Raw genomic sequence first — 17,451 nt, 5'->3', positions numbered from 1 at the left:
ATGAAATCTTAAAGTGGTTTTAATTTGCATTTCCCTAATTATTAGTGATGTTGAACATCTTTTAAGATGCTTCATAGCCATCTTTACTTCTTCTTTTGAGAACTCTCTGTTCAGCTCCTTAGCCCATCTTTTAATTGGGTTATGTCTTGTCTTGAGAATCAAGCTTTTTGTTAGGTCAGTGTGAGCCTTTCTGATCCTTTGATCAGCTGTGAAGTCACTAGGAGAAATACCAGGGAAGAGCAGGAAGCTGAGAATGGTTGATTAGTATTTATTAGATCATGATTCCTAACTGTGGGGCCTTGGGCATGTGACTTAGCTTCTGTGTACCTCTTTTTTCTCACCTGAAAAACTGAATATTAGCTACCTCACAAGAATGGTGTGAGAATTCTAGAACATTCAAGAATAGCACTCAGCACAGTGTCTTGCACATCGTAACTAATAGCAGCTATAATTATCATCAATTCACTACAGATCTGCTGACTGGAGCAGGCCTTGCATGCCAAAGGCCCTTAGTAAACCTTCATTGACTATTGTGCCACTTAATGGTAACAGGCAACACTGAGTCTCAGCTTCTAGGATGGAGTAAGAAATTGCTATGAGAAGACACACTCCATTGCAGGTGTCTCCTCCCCTGTGCTCTCTCACAGGCTGTCTTTTTCTAACATTGTACATAAAACTGACTTAGAAATATACGGACCCTCTATGGGACTCCTTGTTTGGGTCACTTTTCTGAATAGTTTTATGAAAAAAAATGTTAGTGCATAGACTTTTTAAAATAAATTATGAATATTCAATCAACATGAGCAGAAATTAAGTTATATTTTTTAAATTGTCATTAATATAAATAAACTTCTGACCATTATCAAATCAAATATAAGCAATCAGGCCTGGATCCCAAATTGTTACAGAAAAAGAATAATGCTGGCAGATATCTTGAATACCTTTCATGTGCCTAGCATTGAGTGAAGGGCCTGAAGGGTTACCCTCAAAAGAAAAAGCCTATCTCTGCCCATGGAAGCACACATCCTAGGAGAAGTCTCAGATGTCTACTTTGAAAGCCCAGGCTGGGAGCTGGAAAGCTCAGGCAGTGTGGGCAGGAAATGTATTTAAGCACTCTCTCCTGGACAGCAGGCTGCAGAAAGGTATATGGGACCCCTAAGATTGTGGTTGGTGTCAGCCACTGTGTGAATCAGGAATGAGCAAAGGATATCAGGAAGAGATTACCCTGATGGAGCTGGGGGCCTATTCAGGAGAAAAGGCTTTCTAGAATGTTCTAAAATCAGTGGGAGAGCTCTAGAAGGCTGAGGAGGAAGAGGAGGAGGAGAGGAGGAGGAGGCAGCTATATGAATTGGTCTCAATGCCACATACATTAGCTTCCCCTTGAAAACAAGTGAAACTTGGATCCATGTCGATTTGTTGTTCTCGTTCAACATGGAGGAGGTGAAGGCTAACTGGGGACAGACTCAGGGCCTGAAAAGAAAGGCAAAGGTGGGAGGGTACAGAAGAGACTCAGGAACCTGAGTTTGCCATGCACTTCCCAGTCAAGGAGAGAGTTGGTTCCTTTCTGCCTTATAGAGAATTGACCATTGCCTAAGGCCTTATGATGGCTTGGGCAATTGCACCCCATTGCTCTCAGTACAGACCACTCACTCATTCAGTAAGCCTAGAGCATCTTTCATGAAGAGGAGAAGAATAGAGAGACAAGCACTGCAAGGCATTTAAACACTGTGGACATACACCAGGGCAGGGAACAGAATCAGAGGAGGCTTGCTTCCTAGAAGAAAGGACACATAGATTGGATCTGATAACCACAGGTGATTGGTGGCACTTAAACTTAACACAGACCAATTATTTCTGAAATAACAGCTTTCTAAAACCTGGGAAAGGCTACATGTAATTAAGCCCCACCCTAACAAGCCCAGTTTTTGGCCTAATCCTCTCTTTAACCAGAGCTTGTGGAACATCTATTACATGCCAGGGGCTGGGCTCAGCTTGGGCAGATGACAGAAAAAAAGAGAAAAGACACCCCTGTTAAGTGCCATGAAGGAGAAAACCAAGAGGGAGTAATGTCATCCTGGACTCATGTGGACGGGGACAGGGAAAGTGTGGGTGACTGTCTCTTGACAGCTAGGCAGACAGCTTCGGAAAGCCCCAACAGCACCTGAGTTTTTTGTAATGGGAGATGTATTTCTTTCACCAAAGGGTCACACCTGGATTAATTAAGACTGCTGCTGAGATTCCTCCTGCTAATTCAATGGGCTTTTTTCATTCCTTTTTAGATGGATGGCCCTGGAAGATAATTAGTGTTGAGACTCCATTCCAGCTCTCAAAGAAAATGTCATCGTTGGCCCTTGTTATCAGCCAGGCAGGTAGGGAGTGTTTTAGAATATTTTTTATGTTGTTTGTTTGTTTTTGAGACAGGTTCCCCCTGAGGCCCAGCTGGACTGGAACTCTGTGTAGAACAGACTGGCTTCAATATCAGAGATCCGCCTGCCTCGGCCTCCCAGTGCTGAGATCAAAGGCGTGGGCAGCCATGCCTGGCCTAGGAGATGTTATTATCCTTTGATTCCCTATCTCAGTACCCTCCTGTGAAGAATGTTTCAGTGTCTCCAAACATAGAAACCAGAACTCAAGGATGTCACCTTACTATTATGGGGTGGAACACAAAATTTGAGCTCTAACCCATACCTCTCCAAAGTTGCACCCTTTTCCCTCCTCCCTTCTGAAGATAGGAGTGCCTCAAAGAAGCCATAACATAGGCCTTTCTTCATTAATATTCGCATGCTCCTCTTCTTTTAGAAACGTTCCCCTGGGTCCTCCTCTGCTGAGCTGGCGCCCTCTGAACAGCAGTGGTCGGTTCGATGTCCCCTACTTTCTCCGCTGGGAGATTCTAAGGAACAAGATCTAGGCACTGGGGGACCCCTGGCATGGAGGCTCGGGGCTAGTGCTATGGGGCAGATGCCCGTGTTGGGCTGCAAACAGGGGGAGGCAGGACACGCAGCTAACGGGACCGTGGAGAACAGCGACAGTTCTCCGAGATCAATCAGGGCATGGCACCACAAGCAAGATCGAAGAGGGTAACTCGCTGAGACTCTGCAAGGACCCACACTTGCCCAGAGCAATGGCTCACACTAGGGAATCCTCAGAAGTCATTCCAAAAGGCAAAATGAGGCCTTAGCAAGTCTTGGTGCCTAAGATCCACTGCTAGGGATGTGACTCGTCCCTGCGGTCAGGACCATACAGACCCAGAGCAGGGGCCATTCGGTGAGGGTCTCACTCTGGGTCCGGCTCCACCGAACACAATGAACAATAACTTCTGCCGGGCACTGGTGGACCCGGGTCCTGTAGGGCCCTCCAGCAGCATGCAAGTGGGCGTTATGGCCCCTGCCGGGCAGGCACCGCTGCCAGTCACGGAGCCCCTGGGCAACGTGCCCTTCCTGCTGTACCCGGGCCACGCAGAGCCGCCGTACTACGATACCTACGCGGGGGTGTTCCCCTACGTGCCCTTCCCTGGAGCCTTCGGCGTCTACGACTATCCCTTCGAGCCCGCCTTCATCCAGAAGCGCAACGAGCGCGAGCGGCAGCGCGTCAAGTGCGTGAACGAGGGCTATGCGCGCCTCCGCGGCCACCTCCCCGGCGCCCTGGCGGAGAAGCGGCTCAGCAAAGTGGAGACGCTGCGTGCCGCCATCCGCTACATCAAGTACCTGCAGGAGCTGCTGAGCGCCGCCCCCGACGCCGCCCCGCCCGCCGCCACCTCCCCGCCGCCCTCCGGCCAGCAGCACGGCCCTCACGACGCGCCGCCGCCCACCACCCTGGTGCCGCAGTCCAGGGCGGCTTCCTGCTTCTCCTCGCCTTTCTTGGAGTCGGAGGAATCCAGCCAGTGATCCGGGCCGGTAGCCCCGTCCCTCTCGGGAGCAGTGTAGGGGCTGCTGGGTCACCGGCGTGCAGGGCAGGCCATAGTTACTAGAGGTCTGCGGTGATCCCACCTCCAACCCACTTGGGGCGGATGTGCGGAACTTGGGTACGAAAGGCAATATAGAGATCCCAGGATCAGGGTCGGGATCAAGGTAGATGGGTCAGGACAGTAAAGGGCAGGAGCCCTGGACTACTCCTGGAGCGTGCGGTACCCCTTGCAGCCCAAGACCTCCATCCCTGGACTTGGCTCCAGCTAGGCCTCAGGCAGGCGCTGTTCATCCCCGCAGAAAGTCCCCCTGCACTGGTTTTCATGTGCCATGCCTGGGCCCTCCACGAGATGGCCCCAGATACCAACAGGGAGCTTGCGCCTAGAGGGAGGAACCCAGAGGAAAGGATGGGAGGCTGACAGACTTAGAAGGAGGCGGTATATGCCCACTGGTGACGGTTTTTGGTTTCCTTGACGAGTGATCACCTCCCTTCTTCCACCCCTCAGTATGGTTTTCTGGTCCTTCCCCAGGTTAAGGATTGTGGATTTTTCCCCAAGACCTGTAAACCTCTAGGATCATTGGCACTGTTTGCACCAAGGGCTAAATAAAAGGATTATTGAATTTTGTGATTCCTAAATTGCCTATCCCCACCCTCCACCTTTCACCCCTTCTTCAGTTCTCCAGATCAGAATGCTTACTGCAAGGATTTATAGATAGATAGGGTGTTTGTCACATGATCAACTAACATTTCCAGAGAGCTTCGTGTATCCTTAGTGTGGGCTGGAGAGGCTGAAATTCCACAGAGGAAGCACTCAGACCTTGAATAATAAGGGGTGGGAGCGTCTGGAAGAAAGACAAGCAGAGTGGTGGGTGCCATATCAGAGCCATGTACATTCAAGGTTGTTTGGGAGCTTTTTACCCCAGTGGGGAGGGGCTCAGTGTGAAGGGAAACAGGCATGGTCTATATAAGGCCACCTGTTCTGATCAGAACAGGTACTGAAACTGGAGTTTGGAGATACACTGAGCCAGACCACCCAGCACCTCTGTACAGTGCCATAGGGCTGAGGTGAGGGGAACCTAATCTTGAAATAGGGGAAACTTAATCTCAGCATGATGGACCAATCTGAAGTTTGTGACTCCATACCACAGGCTCTTCTCCCTAAACTCCATTGCCCCAGCTTTGAAACCATCCTGTCTCCTATTGCCCCTGTTCCACCTCAGGCCTGGTGTTAGTTATCCACAGCCTATCCACAGCCCTTGTACTCTTTGGGGGCAGATTGGGATGTTACTGGCTAGGCTGGAAGGAATGACAGCTGCCTGGCCTCAGGAGCTTGGGCAGGGCATCAGGGGCTAATTTTATTCGCTGAGAACAGAGAGTGTAATCCTCCCACCCCCACTCCTGCCCTGTCTGACTGCCTCAGCAGGACAGACTCAGCCAGGCCCAGTCCCCAAGGTGGGGGCGTTGGGGACACAGGGAGGAGAGGGCAGTGGGGTAGGGGAATAAGAGAAAGCCAGGGTGTCCTGGAAGCCATGGAGCTGTCCTCGCCTCAGGATGAGGGCCTGAGGAAGAAGCAGCCCAAGAAACCTGTTCCTGAGATTCTGCCTAGGCCACCCCGGGCCTTGTTCTGCCTGACCCTCCAGAACCCCCTGAGGAAGGCCTGCATCAGCATTGTGGAATGGAAGTATCCTTTAGCACTTGGGCAAGAAGGAGTGGATTGGGGGGGGGTAGTGAGGGAGGAGTGTATGGTGGTCACAGACTTTTAGTGTCAGAGTGACTGGGAACTTGGAACAGGGTGAACTTCTACAGACCAGTATGAGGAGACTTTGGGAAGGTAGGAAGGAAGTTCTTCACCACACTGGAGAGGGGAACTCCCTGTGACCTGAGGGTGACAGCCAGAAATAACTATTGATCATCTTGGAAAGGGCCTGTGCTCATGGGACCTGGTTCCAGGTGAGCCCAAGCTCCATCATCATGGGGTACCACTCAGGAGTTTGAAGCAGCAGTCTCATTTGGAATAAGATGATGGGAGAAGCATAATGCCTGAGAAAATCCCTCTTAGAGGGAGATGGAAGACAATGACTGTTCAGGAAAGACTCCTGTAGATGGTGCCTGGGAAATAGGTTTGAGGGACGACTGACTCTTAGTGGTTCCAGGCAAGTAAACATGGCTGTTTTAGCTCAGAAGTAGTGCCCTAGGGACAGGGACTTCAAATTGATCTCTGGGTTTGCATGAGTTCTGGAAGGAAGAATGATGAAAATATCTGGGCTATTTGGGGGAAAGGAGGAGCTGTGGAGAAGAGACGGGCCTGTGTCAAGTGAGCTCTCAGGGAGTCAAGAATATTTGAAATATTTCTAACATGCTCTGGAAGAGTGGGATTCCACCAGCTGTTCCTTAGAAGACAGGAAAAGAGGGATAATAGGAGGGGGCAAGGGAGATGTGGGGCCACATGGAATCAGCCCTGCTTCCCATAGCTACACTGCAACAAATCATATCACCTCCAGGCCCCTCCCTCCTGGCCTGTATCCTATGAGAGCAGCTTTCCCTGACAGGCTCTCACTTTTCTCCATCCTCTGGTCCTCTGAGCCCACTCCTTCCACAGATCTTCCCTGTGCCCAACCCCCTCTTTTCTTTTTTCCAAAATTTTTTATTTTTATTTTTTATGTGTATGAGTGTATTGCCTGCATGTGTATAAGTGCACCCGTGTTTTGCAATGCCCGAGGAGGGCAGAAGAGGGCATTGGATCCCTTGGAACTGGAGTTACAGATAGTTGTTAGCTGCCATGTGGGTGCTGGGATTTGAACCTGGGTCTTCTGCAAGAACAGCCAGTGCTCTTAACTACTGAACCATTTCTCTCCAGTACCACCCCCACACTTTTCAAACCCATCTGTATCGCATATCTCCTGCTCCCCTCCCCCAAACTATACACCAAGGACCCTGTCTCTCTTTCCCTTCCTCACACCTGCTTCCTAAATGACAGAAAGGAAGGGCAGAGTCCAGCGCATACTGTGTAAATGGCTGCTGAGGGTTAGGTATGTGTCTGAAGGGGATGTGTGAGTGCAAGCCTGTGCACTGCCCACAGGTCTGAAAATTCAGCTCTCTCTCCGTCTTTGTTCAGTTGAACTTGTATCAGCCCCCAGGCTCCTGGCCATTTCTTGAGGGGAGCTCCCAGAGGTTGTGTGGCCCAAATCTCAGAAGGAGGGAAGGGGGAGAACAGCACTTAGTGTGGAGTAGTAATGAGATTCCTCAGCTAGCCAGTCCCTTGTAATCCTCTTCTGGAAGAGAAAGGACCAGGTCCCTGGGTCAGAACCTTCAGAGAAGTGGAGAAAGGGATATACATATATGGGAGTGTTCTCAGGAGCCTGCCTATCTCTTAACATTTTAGTGACAGTCTAGACTGGCCTTTTCCCCTCAACCCTACAAATCCCACAGCTCACTCAAGGGCTTGCCTTAACCTTGGCACCAGACCTTTTGAGACCATCATCTTGCTCACCATCTTTGCCAACTGTGTGGCCCTGGCAGTGTACCTGCCCATGCCCGAAGATGATAACAACGCTCTGAACCTTGGCCTGGTAAGAAAGTCTTCCCATCTCCCTCCTGCATCCCATAGCCCTGGGCTGGGAGTCACCCTTGGGGGACTTGGTTCTGATGGGAAATGCTGGTGCCTTGGCTCCCTGAAAATGAAGACTGATGACCTCACCACTGTCTGGCTTCTAAGTGGCTCTTCAAGTTTGCAAGGTAAATCTGCGCAGCCTTGATTCCATGACACTATCAGCCAGCAGTCACTATGCCAAACATCCAACAGGAGTAAACCCATAGAGTACCCCCAAGAACCCTCAAAAGTAGTGTCAATTAACAGATGTGGAAGCTGAGCCATGGTGGGGGTGGGGTATAAACCAGGGATGCTGAACACCAACCTCCCTTCCCTGGATAGAATCCAGAACCTTGCTCCCACTGAGCTTGCCTACTGGAGCTATTGATGTAGGAATCTGCAAAAAGGACATTAGAGCTCTACAGTGCCACTCTCTCCTACCCTTTTACCAGCAACGTGGGTATGGAGCCGTCCAGTGCCAGAGCTGACAGGGATGTTCAAGGAACAGTGGTTTTCCCTCCTCCCCTCACTCTGCATTGTGCAGGAGAAAACATAGGCCTAGTAAGGTTAAGGGACTTGTCCAGTTGCTAGTTAATCATAGAAGTGATTAATATTTATTAAGTACCTATTAGCTGCCAGGCTCTGTACCAAATAGTTTTCATTACTGAATCTCCATAACAATCCCCATGGCATAATATTAGATCCTCTTAAAAAATAAAAGCAAAACAAATAACAAAACCCTTAAGGTTTGGAGTTTAGGTACCTTGTATCTAGCTCAGGGTGACCCCTATCTAAGAATATTGCTCTGTAGATCAGGCTGACCTTAAACTCACAGAGCTCCAACTGCCTCTGTCTCCCAAGACTTAGATTAAAGGTGTGTGCCATCATGCTTGGCCCTAATATATTTTTAAGATTTATTTTTATTTTTAAATTATGTGTATGGGTGGATTTGTACATGTGCATGCAGTGCCTTCAGAAGCCAGAAGAGGCATCAGACCCCTGGAGCTAGAGTTACAAGCAGTCATGAAGTGCCCAATATGGGTGCTGGGGACCAAACTCAGATCCTCAGCAACAGTAGTATGGAGTTTTAAACACTGAGCCATCTTTCTAGTCCCTAGAACTCGCTCTTATATTGACTAGAATCCCCAAAGTGGTGAACAGCATGAGAAGACTTCTAGAGAAATTCACTGAGAATGAGCTGATGGGGGGGATGTGGCTCAGTGGTAGAATACATGCTTAGCACACAGGAAGCCTAGGGTTCTGTTCCCAGTACCACACACACACACACACACACACACACACACACACACACACACACACAAAGCCAACAAGGCAGGACAATGGAGCTCCGTTTCTCCAGGGCTTTTCTGCACTGAAATTGCAGAGATGGGAGACCCGGCTCATCTGCATGTGTCTGGGGCCAGAAAGAAAAGTGAATATCTCTGCCTCTCCTAAGGCTGGTTTCCATGGGAATCTATCTTGAATTGAGGAGAAACTGGAAGCTAAATGTGTGCTTGCTACATGTGGAAAAAACTGAGTTCCTGGAATGAAAGGGACTAAATGAGGGCAGGGCCTTTTTGGCCTATGCTGGCCAGGAACCTGTCATGTACAGCCTAGACCTTTTACAAGAGAGGCTTAATTCTCCAAGTTCATGAATTTAGGGAGAGTTCTAGGTCCACCCCATACTTCATTACTTCATATTTTGGGGCCTTGGTTCATGTGCACTCTTTACGAAGTTGAATGCTTTTGGTGATGTGTGCTTATAATCCTAGTGCTGCAGAGGTGGAGACAAATAGAAGCCAGGGGTCTCACTGGCTCTCAGCTTAGCTGAATCAGTGAACCCTAAGCCCTAGTGAGAGACTCTCATCTTAAAAACAAGGTGGAAACTCCTGGGAAATAACACCCTAGGTTGTACTATGGCCTTCACATGTATGTTCACACATGTGCACATGTACCTGCATACACATGAATACCTGCATGTACCCACATGCATGCACACACAAACACACATAAAAAAGTTGACTACTTTAGCAAGAAATTGTTCTCCTTGGAGAACACTACATTACGTGTTAGTGATTATGTGGTCTTCTATCTTGAAACAAAATGATTGCCTTAGATTTTTTTCAAATGGCCCTGTGGTGTTTCACTTTAGTCTATGAGATAGAGCTGCAGAGTCTTGAGCTAAGTCTAGAGCTTAGAGATTGATAGTTCTCTTGAAGAGATCAAGCTGACCAGCATCACCTGGTAAATCAGTGCTCCAGAGGACAACAACCACTGGAGAAGGACCCTGATCTGACCCCTCTATTGTAAAGCCCAGAAAGAAGAGACCAGAATCACGGTCCCAGGCAGCTTCTGCCTGAGGTCTCTTTATCACCTCTTGTCAATTATATGTTCATCTCCCTAAGGGACAGAGCAGGAAGAAAGCAGAGTAAGCATTTATCTCTTCTCTTTCCTGTTGGCTGCTTGGTAGCCTGAGAAAAGCTGGGGACATAGCTTTTACGAATGGAGGCTTTAGGACCAATCCTAAATTAATTTTCTCATTCATCTTACAAATATATATTTAGTGCCTATTATATCCCTGGAATACACTAGAGATATCATTGTGAACCAAGTAGATGTAGTTCCCATCTTCATAGAGCTCAATTAATTAAGTCAATTAAGCAAATAATTACAGTAAACCAGTTAAACAGGTAGTTAAAATGAAATGGGCAATGTGTGAGGTTTGAGGAAGCAAATCTTAATTTTCAGATCCTGCCTGTTCTGTGTCAGCGGGAAAGCCACAAGTCCTCTCTCAGCAAACGAGGAAACTGAGGCTCAAGGAGGGCAAGGAATTCCTGCAACACATAGTGAGTCAGAGGTAGCAAGATGAGGATCAGACTACTGATGTCCTGGACAGCCATATAATCTGGCAGTCAATGGGGACAGAAGCAATAAAATCAGACACATTGGAGAAGTGGTGTGGCATGGTAGTTAGGGAAATGAATCTGGGAAAGAATGGATGCTCTTGAGTTCAAGCCTCTTCATGGATATGTGATCTTGAACATGTTATTAACTTTTCTATTCCCTCAGCATCCTTGTTTATAGTAGAATGACATTGTATACTTGAGAGAAGTTTTGGATGAATCAGGACCCTCTAGGCTATAGTACCTTTACGTCAGCATTAGGAACTTCATCTTGAGGGTCCTACTGTACCTTAGAGAGAGTGACCGAACCAGGCATCCCCTGGCCACTGAATCCCCAGGTTGTTCTAGAATCCAAGGGTATAATCCCCAACAGATGTGCCAAAGGATTATATCAGATTTTTTAAAAATCCCTCTTAACATTGGAGGATGTAGCTCAGTGGTAGAGCACTTGACTGGCATGCATAAGGTCCTAGGTTCAATTTCCAGTAGTAGAAAAGCAGTCCCTCATCATCCCACCTGCCATTGTCCCTGTCCTGGCCCTTCATGGGTCATTGAGACCCTAGTGCATCTCACCAGCTTCCCTGGTTCCCCATCATCATCGTGGGCAACTCACCTAGTATTTGTACATTTTACCAGGCATCATTTAGATGCTTCCCAGGGAGCATCACCTTCAATATCCACCTGGCAGGCACAGGGAGGCTAAATCACTGCTATACCCGACTGGTTCACAAGCAGGCCTGCACCCTTGGGTGGCCTCCAGGACATCGGAAGACAAAAGACAATGATGGCCCCTCGCTGTAATCCTGCTTTCTCCTGACTGAGGAGCTGTTACCCAGGCCAGAAAGGATGGTCAGAGTGTCCAGTCCAACTTCCAGGACTGACCTGACCAAGAGAGAAGCCTTGCTGAAGCTTGGGGGGCCTGGGGACCAGCATCCTCCAAGGACAGTGGAGGTCAGAGAAGAGATTCCAAAGGCATGCCATTGTCAGAGAAATAGGAAGATAGGTGCAGACAGTGAGCTGCCTGGGAAGGACAGTGATACATCCAGTGCAACTGGGAACAGGACTAGAATCCAGAGCTTACCTCCCAGCCCAGCCCCAGACTCTCATGCCCCTGCTCCCCAAGCTTCAACGGGGGTCTGCTCCTGGGGAAACTGAACTAAAAGTCATTTTAGGAAGGGTCACCATTCTAGTCTTGGCCAACCTTGGGAGACCCATGAGAACTAGGAACGATTATCAGTGTCCCTAATTACTGATTCTTCTATAATTATTATTCTGTAATTGCTTCTTCTATAATCTCTCCTTTCATCCTCAAGGCAATCTTGTGTCAAAGTATGATTGTCAAAAAGTGAGTCATAACTACTTAAAATATAGAAGAAATACATGTCAAAGATTAATTCTGTTCATGAGAGAGTGAGCTAGAGAGTAAAGCTGGTTCACAGAGAACTGGAGAAGGAGAAGTTATGGACAGTGGAGAAAGAATGGAGTGGGCCCATAGGGGTACATACCACAGTTAAGTGCCCTACAGGCAATAACCACTGGGGCTATCTCTCTACCAGAAAGAGCTGCGCTCTACAGGACCCAATAGTGAAAGCAAAACACAGGAACACTCCCCCCACCCCTGGGCAGTGGTTTTCAAGGGAAGGAGCAGGAGGAGGATTTCTGCCCACCAAGGGACATGTCTAGAATCATGGAGGTAGGGTAGGGACCCATGTACTGGTACAGGACAGCACCTTCCACAATGCAGAATATTGAGTCCTAATGTCAGTTAAGGCTAAGGTTGAGGAACCCTGCCCTAGACAGTTAAATAATTGTTGTAAAATGTTCCAACTCAGGGCTGGAGAGATAGCTCAGCAAATAAGGCACCTGTCACCAAGTCTGATGACCTGAGTTAGATCCCCAGGACCCACACGGTAGGAGAGAACTGACTTCCACAAGTTGTCCTCTGATCTCTACCACACAGTAGCATGCCCCTTCCATCACAAAATAAATGAGTAAGTACATGCAAAAGTATAATAATAATTTTAAAATTCCACCGTGAAATTACAAGGATATGGTGCCTTGTTTCCAGGTTCTAGAAGATTTTTCCTAATAGCCATAATGGGCATTACCTGCTGCCCAATGTGTGCTGCATTCCAGACTCAGCCCTTCCTTAACTCCAGAACAGTCACACCTCTAAGCCATCATGGGATGCTCCAGGCCTCTGCCACATTCCTGGGGTTCAGGTTGCCACCCACCATCTTCCACAAGGCTGGAGGCTAAGCCTCTGGCAGCCAGGACATTTGTCTTTTTATAGGGTCCAGAATGTCCTGCTGACACCTGCAGCCAGCAGCCCACTCTGCCTTACCATCTGGGGAGGCTGGGCTTTCAGAAGGATCCAGGTCTAGCCTTGCCTTCCAAGAGGCAGAACCTGAGGGTACAGAGAGATTAGAGCCCCTACCACCGTGCAGAGAACTGACAGTACCTAATAAGGGTCTGTGAAGATAAAAGATCCCTGGTTTTTGCCCCACCCAGGAGCCTGCTCTCTTTCCATGGCAAGGGCTCAGCTCCCTTTCTGGACACCTTCCATCCCCCACCAAATCTTCCCACCTCCCCTCATGCACCAGCTGGGGCTGAACAGCGAAAGACTGGGAAGTGCCTCTGGCACTGGGAAAAGCTCTGCAACCTTTAGGGACATTAGGGGAAAGCAAGGAATTTTCTAGTAAGATAAGGCTGTGCCTTTGTTGGCAGCTTCCTAAACTCTGAGCCTCCCCATCTTTGAATAGGGGACCTAGTACCTCCCCTTTTAGAACTGTCAGATCTCTGTGCAAAGTGACCTCACATTCATCTAGAGCACTGATGGCGTACAATAACAGTTCATTCCTTTCCTTCTCTGTCCTTCCAGCCCTGACAGCCACAACCAAAGTCACACAGTGCCCAGGCCTGCAGGGACAGTGTGGGGTTGTGGGAAGGACCTAACAAATGCATACAGATGTCTCCAGATGTTTCCCTCTCCAGCATGGCATGGTGGTTGAGACCATAGATTCTGAGCTTAGACTGTCTACATGCATACTCTAGCTCTGCTACTTGGTTATATGATTCTGGAAAAAATGTTCAAACTCTCTGTGTTTCAGCTTACTTCCTGTAAAATGGAGGTGAGAGTATTTACTGTGCAGAGCTTCTATTAATAAAGATTCAATGGATTGTATGCAGTTAGAACAGGTCCTGGCATGTAAGTGGCTGCTTAATAAGGCTCAGTTGTTACTCTCATTATTACCTAAGACCTTGCTAGTCCAATGCCCAGCCCTCTCCGGTTGGGCCTTCTGCTTTCCTTGGCCTCCTCTCTTGTGACTCTGCCCCCTGTCTCCCTGTCTGATGGCCCTGGCATGTCTTCCCAAAAGAGCTGGATTCTCTAACATGGAGGAGGGGCAGTGAGATGAAGACTGCCTCCCTGGAACGTTGGGTGACACGAGACCCACCCGAATCATGTCCGTTTGTGCAAGAGTTCATCTGGCTAAATATAGCAGCTTCCCTCACTCCTTAATCACTTATTTTCTAAACCTGGAGCCTGAGGAGTCAGGGAGATGCCAGGCCCAGATGCTCAGTGTACAGGGTGGTAAAGCAGCAGTACATCAGGCTGGCTCACCAGAAAAGTTGGCCAGAGGGCAGGGCACAAGGCCATGACCCCGAGGAGCCTCTCTTCCCCCTCTCTTCTTGCTTTCCTCATCTAGGGAACCAGAACTATGGCACCTACAGCAATACCTGGCCCCTTAGTCCATACTGCCATGCTTATGAACTTACTCAGTTTGAGTTGAGTCTACTTCCCTCCAGAGTACAGGGAGCATCAGGAGCAATTGTTCTTGGTGACTGTGGTCAGCTGGCTACCTGCCTGTCCTAAGTTGTACCTCAGCCAGTAATAAGTTCACAGGGATCATAAGCTCTCCGTACTTATTAGGGCAGGAACCCAAGCAAAGCTGGGTGAACCCTGATTTCACTGGGACGTAGGACTGTAGGACCTTCCAGACCCTGCCTTATTTGGGGATCATTGTGAGCTCCACCCTACCGATTTTTCACTCTGGGGAGAATCTCAGGCCTCAGGAAACAAAAGCTGGGTACCCTTCCATAGCTATTTCCAACAATTGGGAGACCTAACCTGCTCTCTGCCCCCAGGAGTAAGAAAGAAGAGGAAGCCAGGAGACAGGCAGACATTACTATTATAGAACTGTGGTCTTCCCTGAGCACCTGCTGGCAGCTACCCACCCCAGAAAAGGGATGTGTGAGGACACCCTGCTGACTCCTGCTCTACCCTCAGTCCAAGTTCCAGCTGGCACCAGCCAAATCTCCTTGGCCTCCCTAAAACAAACAGGCCCAAGCAAGTGAACCCCCTGTGAGTCTAGCACCTCCAGCTCCTGTGGGCTTCGTGTCTGTGCAGATCACACGCCTGGACCCTAAGGAAGGAGCACTTCTCAGCTGCTGATGCCTCCCAGCACCTCCCTGGAAGCACCACTAGGTTCTTTCTGAGGGCTCTGGAGACTCCATGGTGAACACGGGAGGCCCAAAGACAGGGACTCCAGACCAGGCCACAGTGTTTGAGGTAGTGATGCAGAAGAGAGAGTCAGAGATGGGGTCAGTCAGCCAGAGAGACTATGCTGGGCAGGTCCCTTTGCAGAGGAGTCTAGACAGCTGCCACCATCTTCCCCCCAAACCTGAGGCATGCCAGAGTAGGACCAACTAGGAGATAGGAATAGAAGCAGTGGGAAGGGCATATATCATGAGCCCACCTCTTCTAGCCCAGGACTTTGGGAGTACCAGGCCAATGCCACAGGCTCACATACCAGTCTGCCTCCTCAGCAAGTGTGGTAGCTCCATGACAGGCATGTTTGTCGGAGGGATGAGACTGCTTTGAGTTAGGTTTCTGATAATGAAGGCTCTTACATGGGAGCTTTTGCCCCACAGGCAGTTTCCTGGTCCTCCCCTGAGCTCAGGAGGTCAGAAGGGCAGGGATCAGGGACAAGGACTGTGTCTCCTGCTCAAGCATCAGGGCCTGAGATCCAGCATCTCTTCTTAGAAATGAAGACTCCAAGACTGCACTTGTTTTTTATATTATACCACAACAAACATCACATCTTGCCATTGTTCATTCAGTCAACAAACATTTCTTAAGCACTTACTATGTGCCAATCAGTATGATACATTCTAGAACAGAGTGGCTTATAACCTGCAATCTACTATACTGTGTGAGATCACTTCAGAGCTTGTGCCACATGGGACTTGCCATGTGACCAATGAACCCACATTTGTCTATAGTCCAGTCATATGCTTGGAAGTTGCAATTCATTACCGTGAGGTTTTCACAGAGTTTCCCCAATGTCTTACTGCTCTGATCTTGCTTCAGTGGTCACAGCCATCTGTGGACCCATCCCAGCCCACAGTCTGCCCCTTAAACAGTAGGGTCCTGATGCTGTCTGCCACACATATACATGGCAGGCAATGTTCCAGATGCAGGTAATATAGCAGGGCCCAAGCAAACACCCTTATATTTATGTCAGGAGACAGTTACAATAGTCAAGTCTTGAAGTCTGCTAAAAAGAAAACCGCAGCAATGTGTCTTCAGTAAGGAGCTAGACAGTGAGGAGAGTAACTGGGAAGGTCTCAAAGATAAGCTGGGGTCAGAATGCAAGAAAACAGCGATCTTTGGGGGAACAGCATGTGTATTAGTTACTTTTCTGTTGCTATGATAAAACACCATGACCAAGGAAACTTATAGAAGGATGAGTTTGTTTGGCTTACAATTCCAGAGGAATAAGGATATATCATGGTAGTAGACAGCCAGAGCAGAAAGCTGAGTTCACATCTTCAACAGTGTGCAGCAAGCAGAGATGGAACAGGAAGAGGGACCAGACTATGAACCATCAAAGTCCACCCTCAATGGTATACTTCCTCCAGCAAGGCCATATCTCCTAAGCCTCTGTATGCAGTGTCATCAACTTGGGACAAATATGTGAGTCTATGTGGTATATTCTCATTCAAACCACCCACATTCCACTCCTTGGCCCCCATAGGCTCATGACCATATCATAATGCAAAATGCATTTGGTCCAACTTTAGAAACCCTGTAGTCTTTACAGTCTCAACACTGTTCAGAAGTCCAAAGTCTCTTCTGAGACACAAAGCACTCTTTTAAGTGCAAGCCCCTGTAAATTCAAAGAGCAAATTACATACTTCCAACATAATGGCACAGAATATACATACCTATTCCAAAAGGGAGTAATAGGGGCATATTGAGAAGCTACCAGACCAAAGCAAGACCAGAACCCAGCAGGGAAAACACTAGATCCTGTAGCTCTGTTTGTTGTCTGGGACTTTAGTTCCAAAGCGCTTAGGTCTAAGGCTTTGCCCCTCCAGCTTTTCTACCTTCAACATATATCTCTTTCTTGGCTGGTACTATTCCTTGTATGCATCTCTCTTTGGAAGATGTCTCATGGCTCTAGCATCTCCAAAATCTTGGGCATTTCCACAGCAACCCAGGCTTCACTTTCACAGGCCTCTTAGGGCCTCTTAACCTATTAGAGCCTTTTTGAAGGGACTCCCCTGCCATATGTTGCCTAGCTTCAGCAGCAGCTCTCTGAAACTGCAGGGAATAATAGGCAACCCCCTCACTCTTGCATCTTTCATGCCTCTAAAGCCAGAACTACATGGAAGACACTGCCAAATTCATTTGCCAGCTTGGGATGAACCTTGGCTCCTTTCATCCACATTAGCAGAAGCTTTTGTATGTTGAAGCAAGTACTTCATAGGAGCAGAAGCCCTTTAGGCTCTCTTTCACAAGTTAGAAGCTTAGCCAGGCAGGGTCTTGCCCCAAGGCTACTTCTTCCCTTGTTCCAGAGCAGAGCTGGAGGCCTACTTATGTGTTAATCTCCTTAACAATTACAGTCTCTCTTCCAGCACATGCCTTGGCTGCAACATTAAGTTTCTAGTGCTTTTTTCCTCTCAAACTGTACATTTTGTATTTCTTTCTGCCCCATTTGTTCTTTTTCATTGTAGATCTATATAAGCATCACCATTAATAACCATACCACG

The 17,451-nt window shown here is 48.3% G+C and overlaps 2 protein-coding genes across 3 annotated transcripts in view; both read left to right on the top strand.

Moving 5' to 3' along the window:
- Positions 1-3,294: 3,294 nt before the first annotated feature.
- Positions 3,295-4,508, top strand: Ascl5 (achaete-scute family bHLH transcription factor 5). The gene has a single exon (XM_008830285.2). The coding sequence runs from the start codon at positions 3,303-3,305 to the stop codon at positions 3,882-3,884; it is 582 nt and encodes a 193-aa protein (XP_008828507.1). The 5' UTR covers positions 3,295-3,302; the 3' UTR covers positions 3,885-4,508.
- Positions 4,509-5,412: 904 nt separating this feature from the next.
- The window catches only part of Cacna1s (calcium voltage-gated channel subunit alpha1 S), a 64,996-nt gene continuing 52,957 nt past the window's right edge, over positions 5,413-17,451 (top strand). For both annotated transcript variants that reach the window (XM_008830284.2, XM_008830283.2), the window contains exons 1-2: positions 5,413-5,584; positions 7,367-7,472. In XM_008830284.2, coding sequence (XP_008828506.1) covers positions 5,433-5,584; positions 7,367-7,472 — 258 coding nt within the window. In that variant the 5' untranslated portion in view covers positions 5,413-5,432. The remainder of the gene's footprint in view (positions 5,585-7,366; positions 7,473-17,451) is intronic.

This window comes from Nannospalax galili, unplaced genomic scaffold (genome assembly GCF_000622305.1).
Source record: "Nannospalax galili isolate Female #2095 unplaced genomic scaffold, S.galili_v1.0 scaffold113, whole genome shotgun sequence".
NCBI lineage: Eukaryota > Metazoa > Chordata > Mammalia > Rodentia > Spalacidae > Nannospalax > Nannospalax galili.
This window is presented reverse-complemented; position numbering and strand designations above follow the sequence as displayed.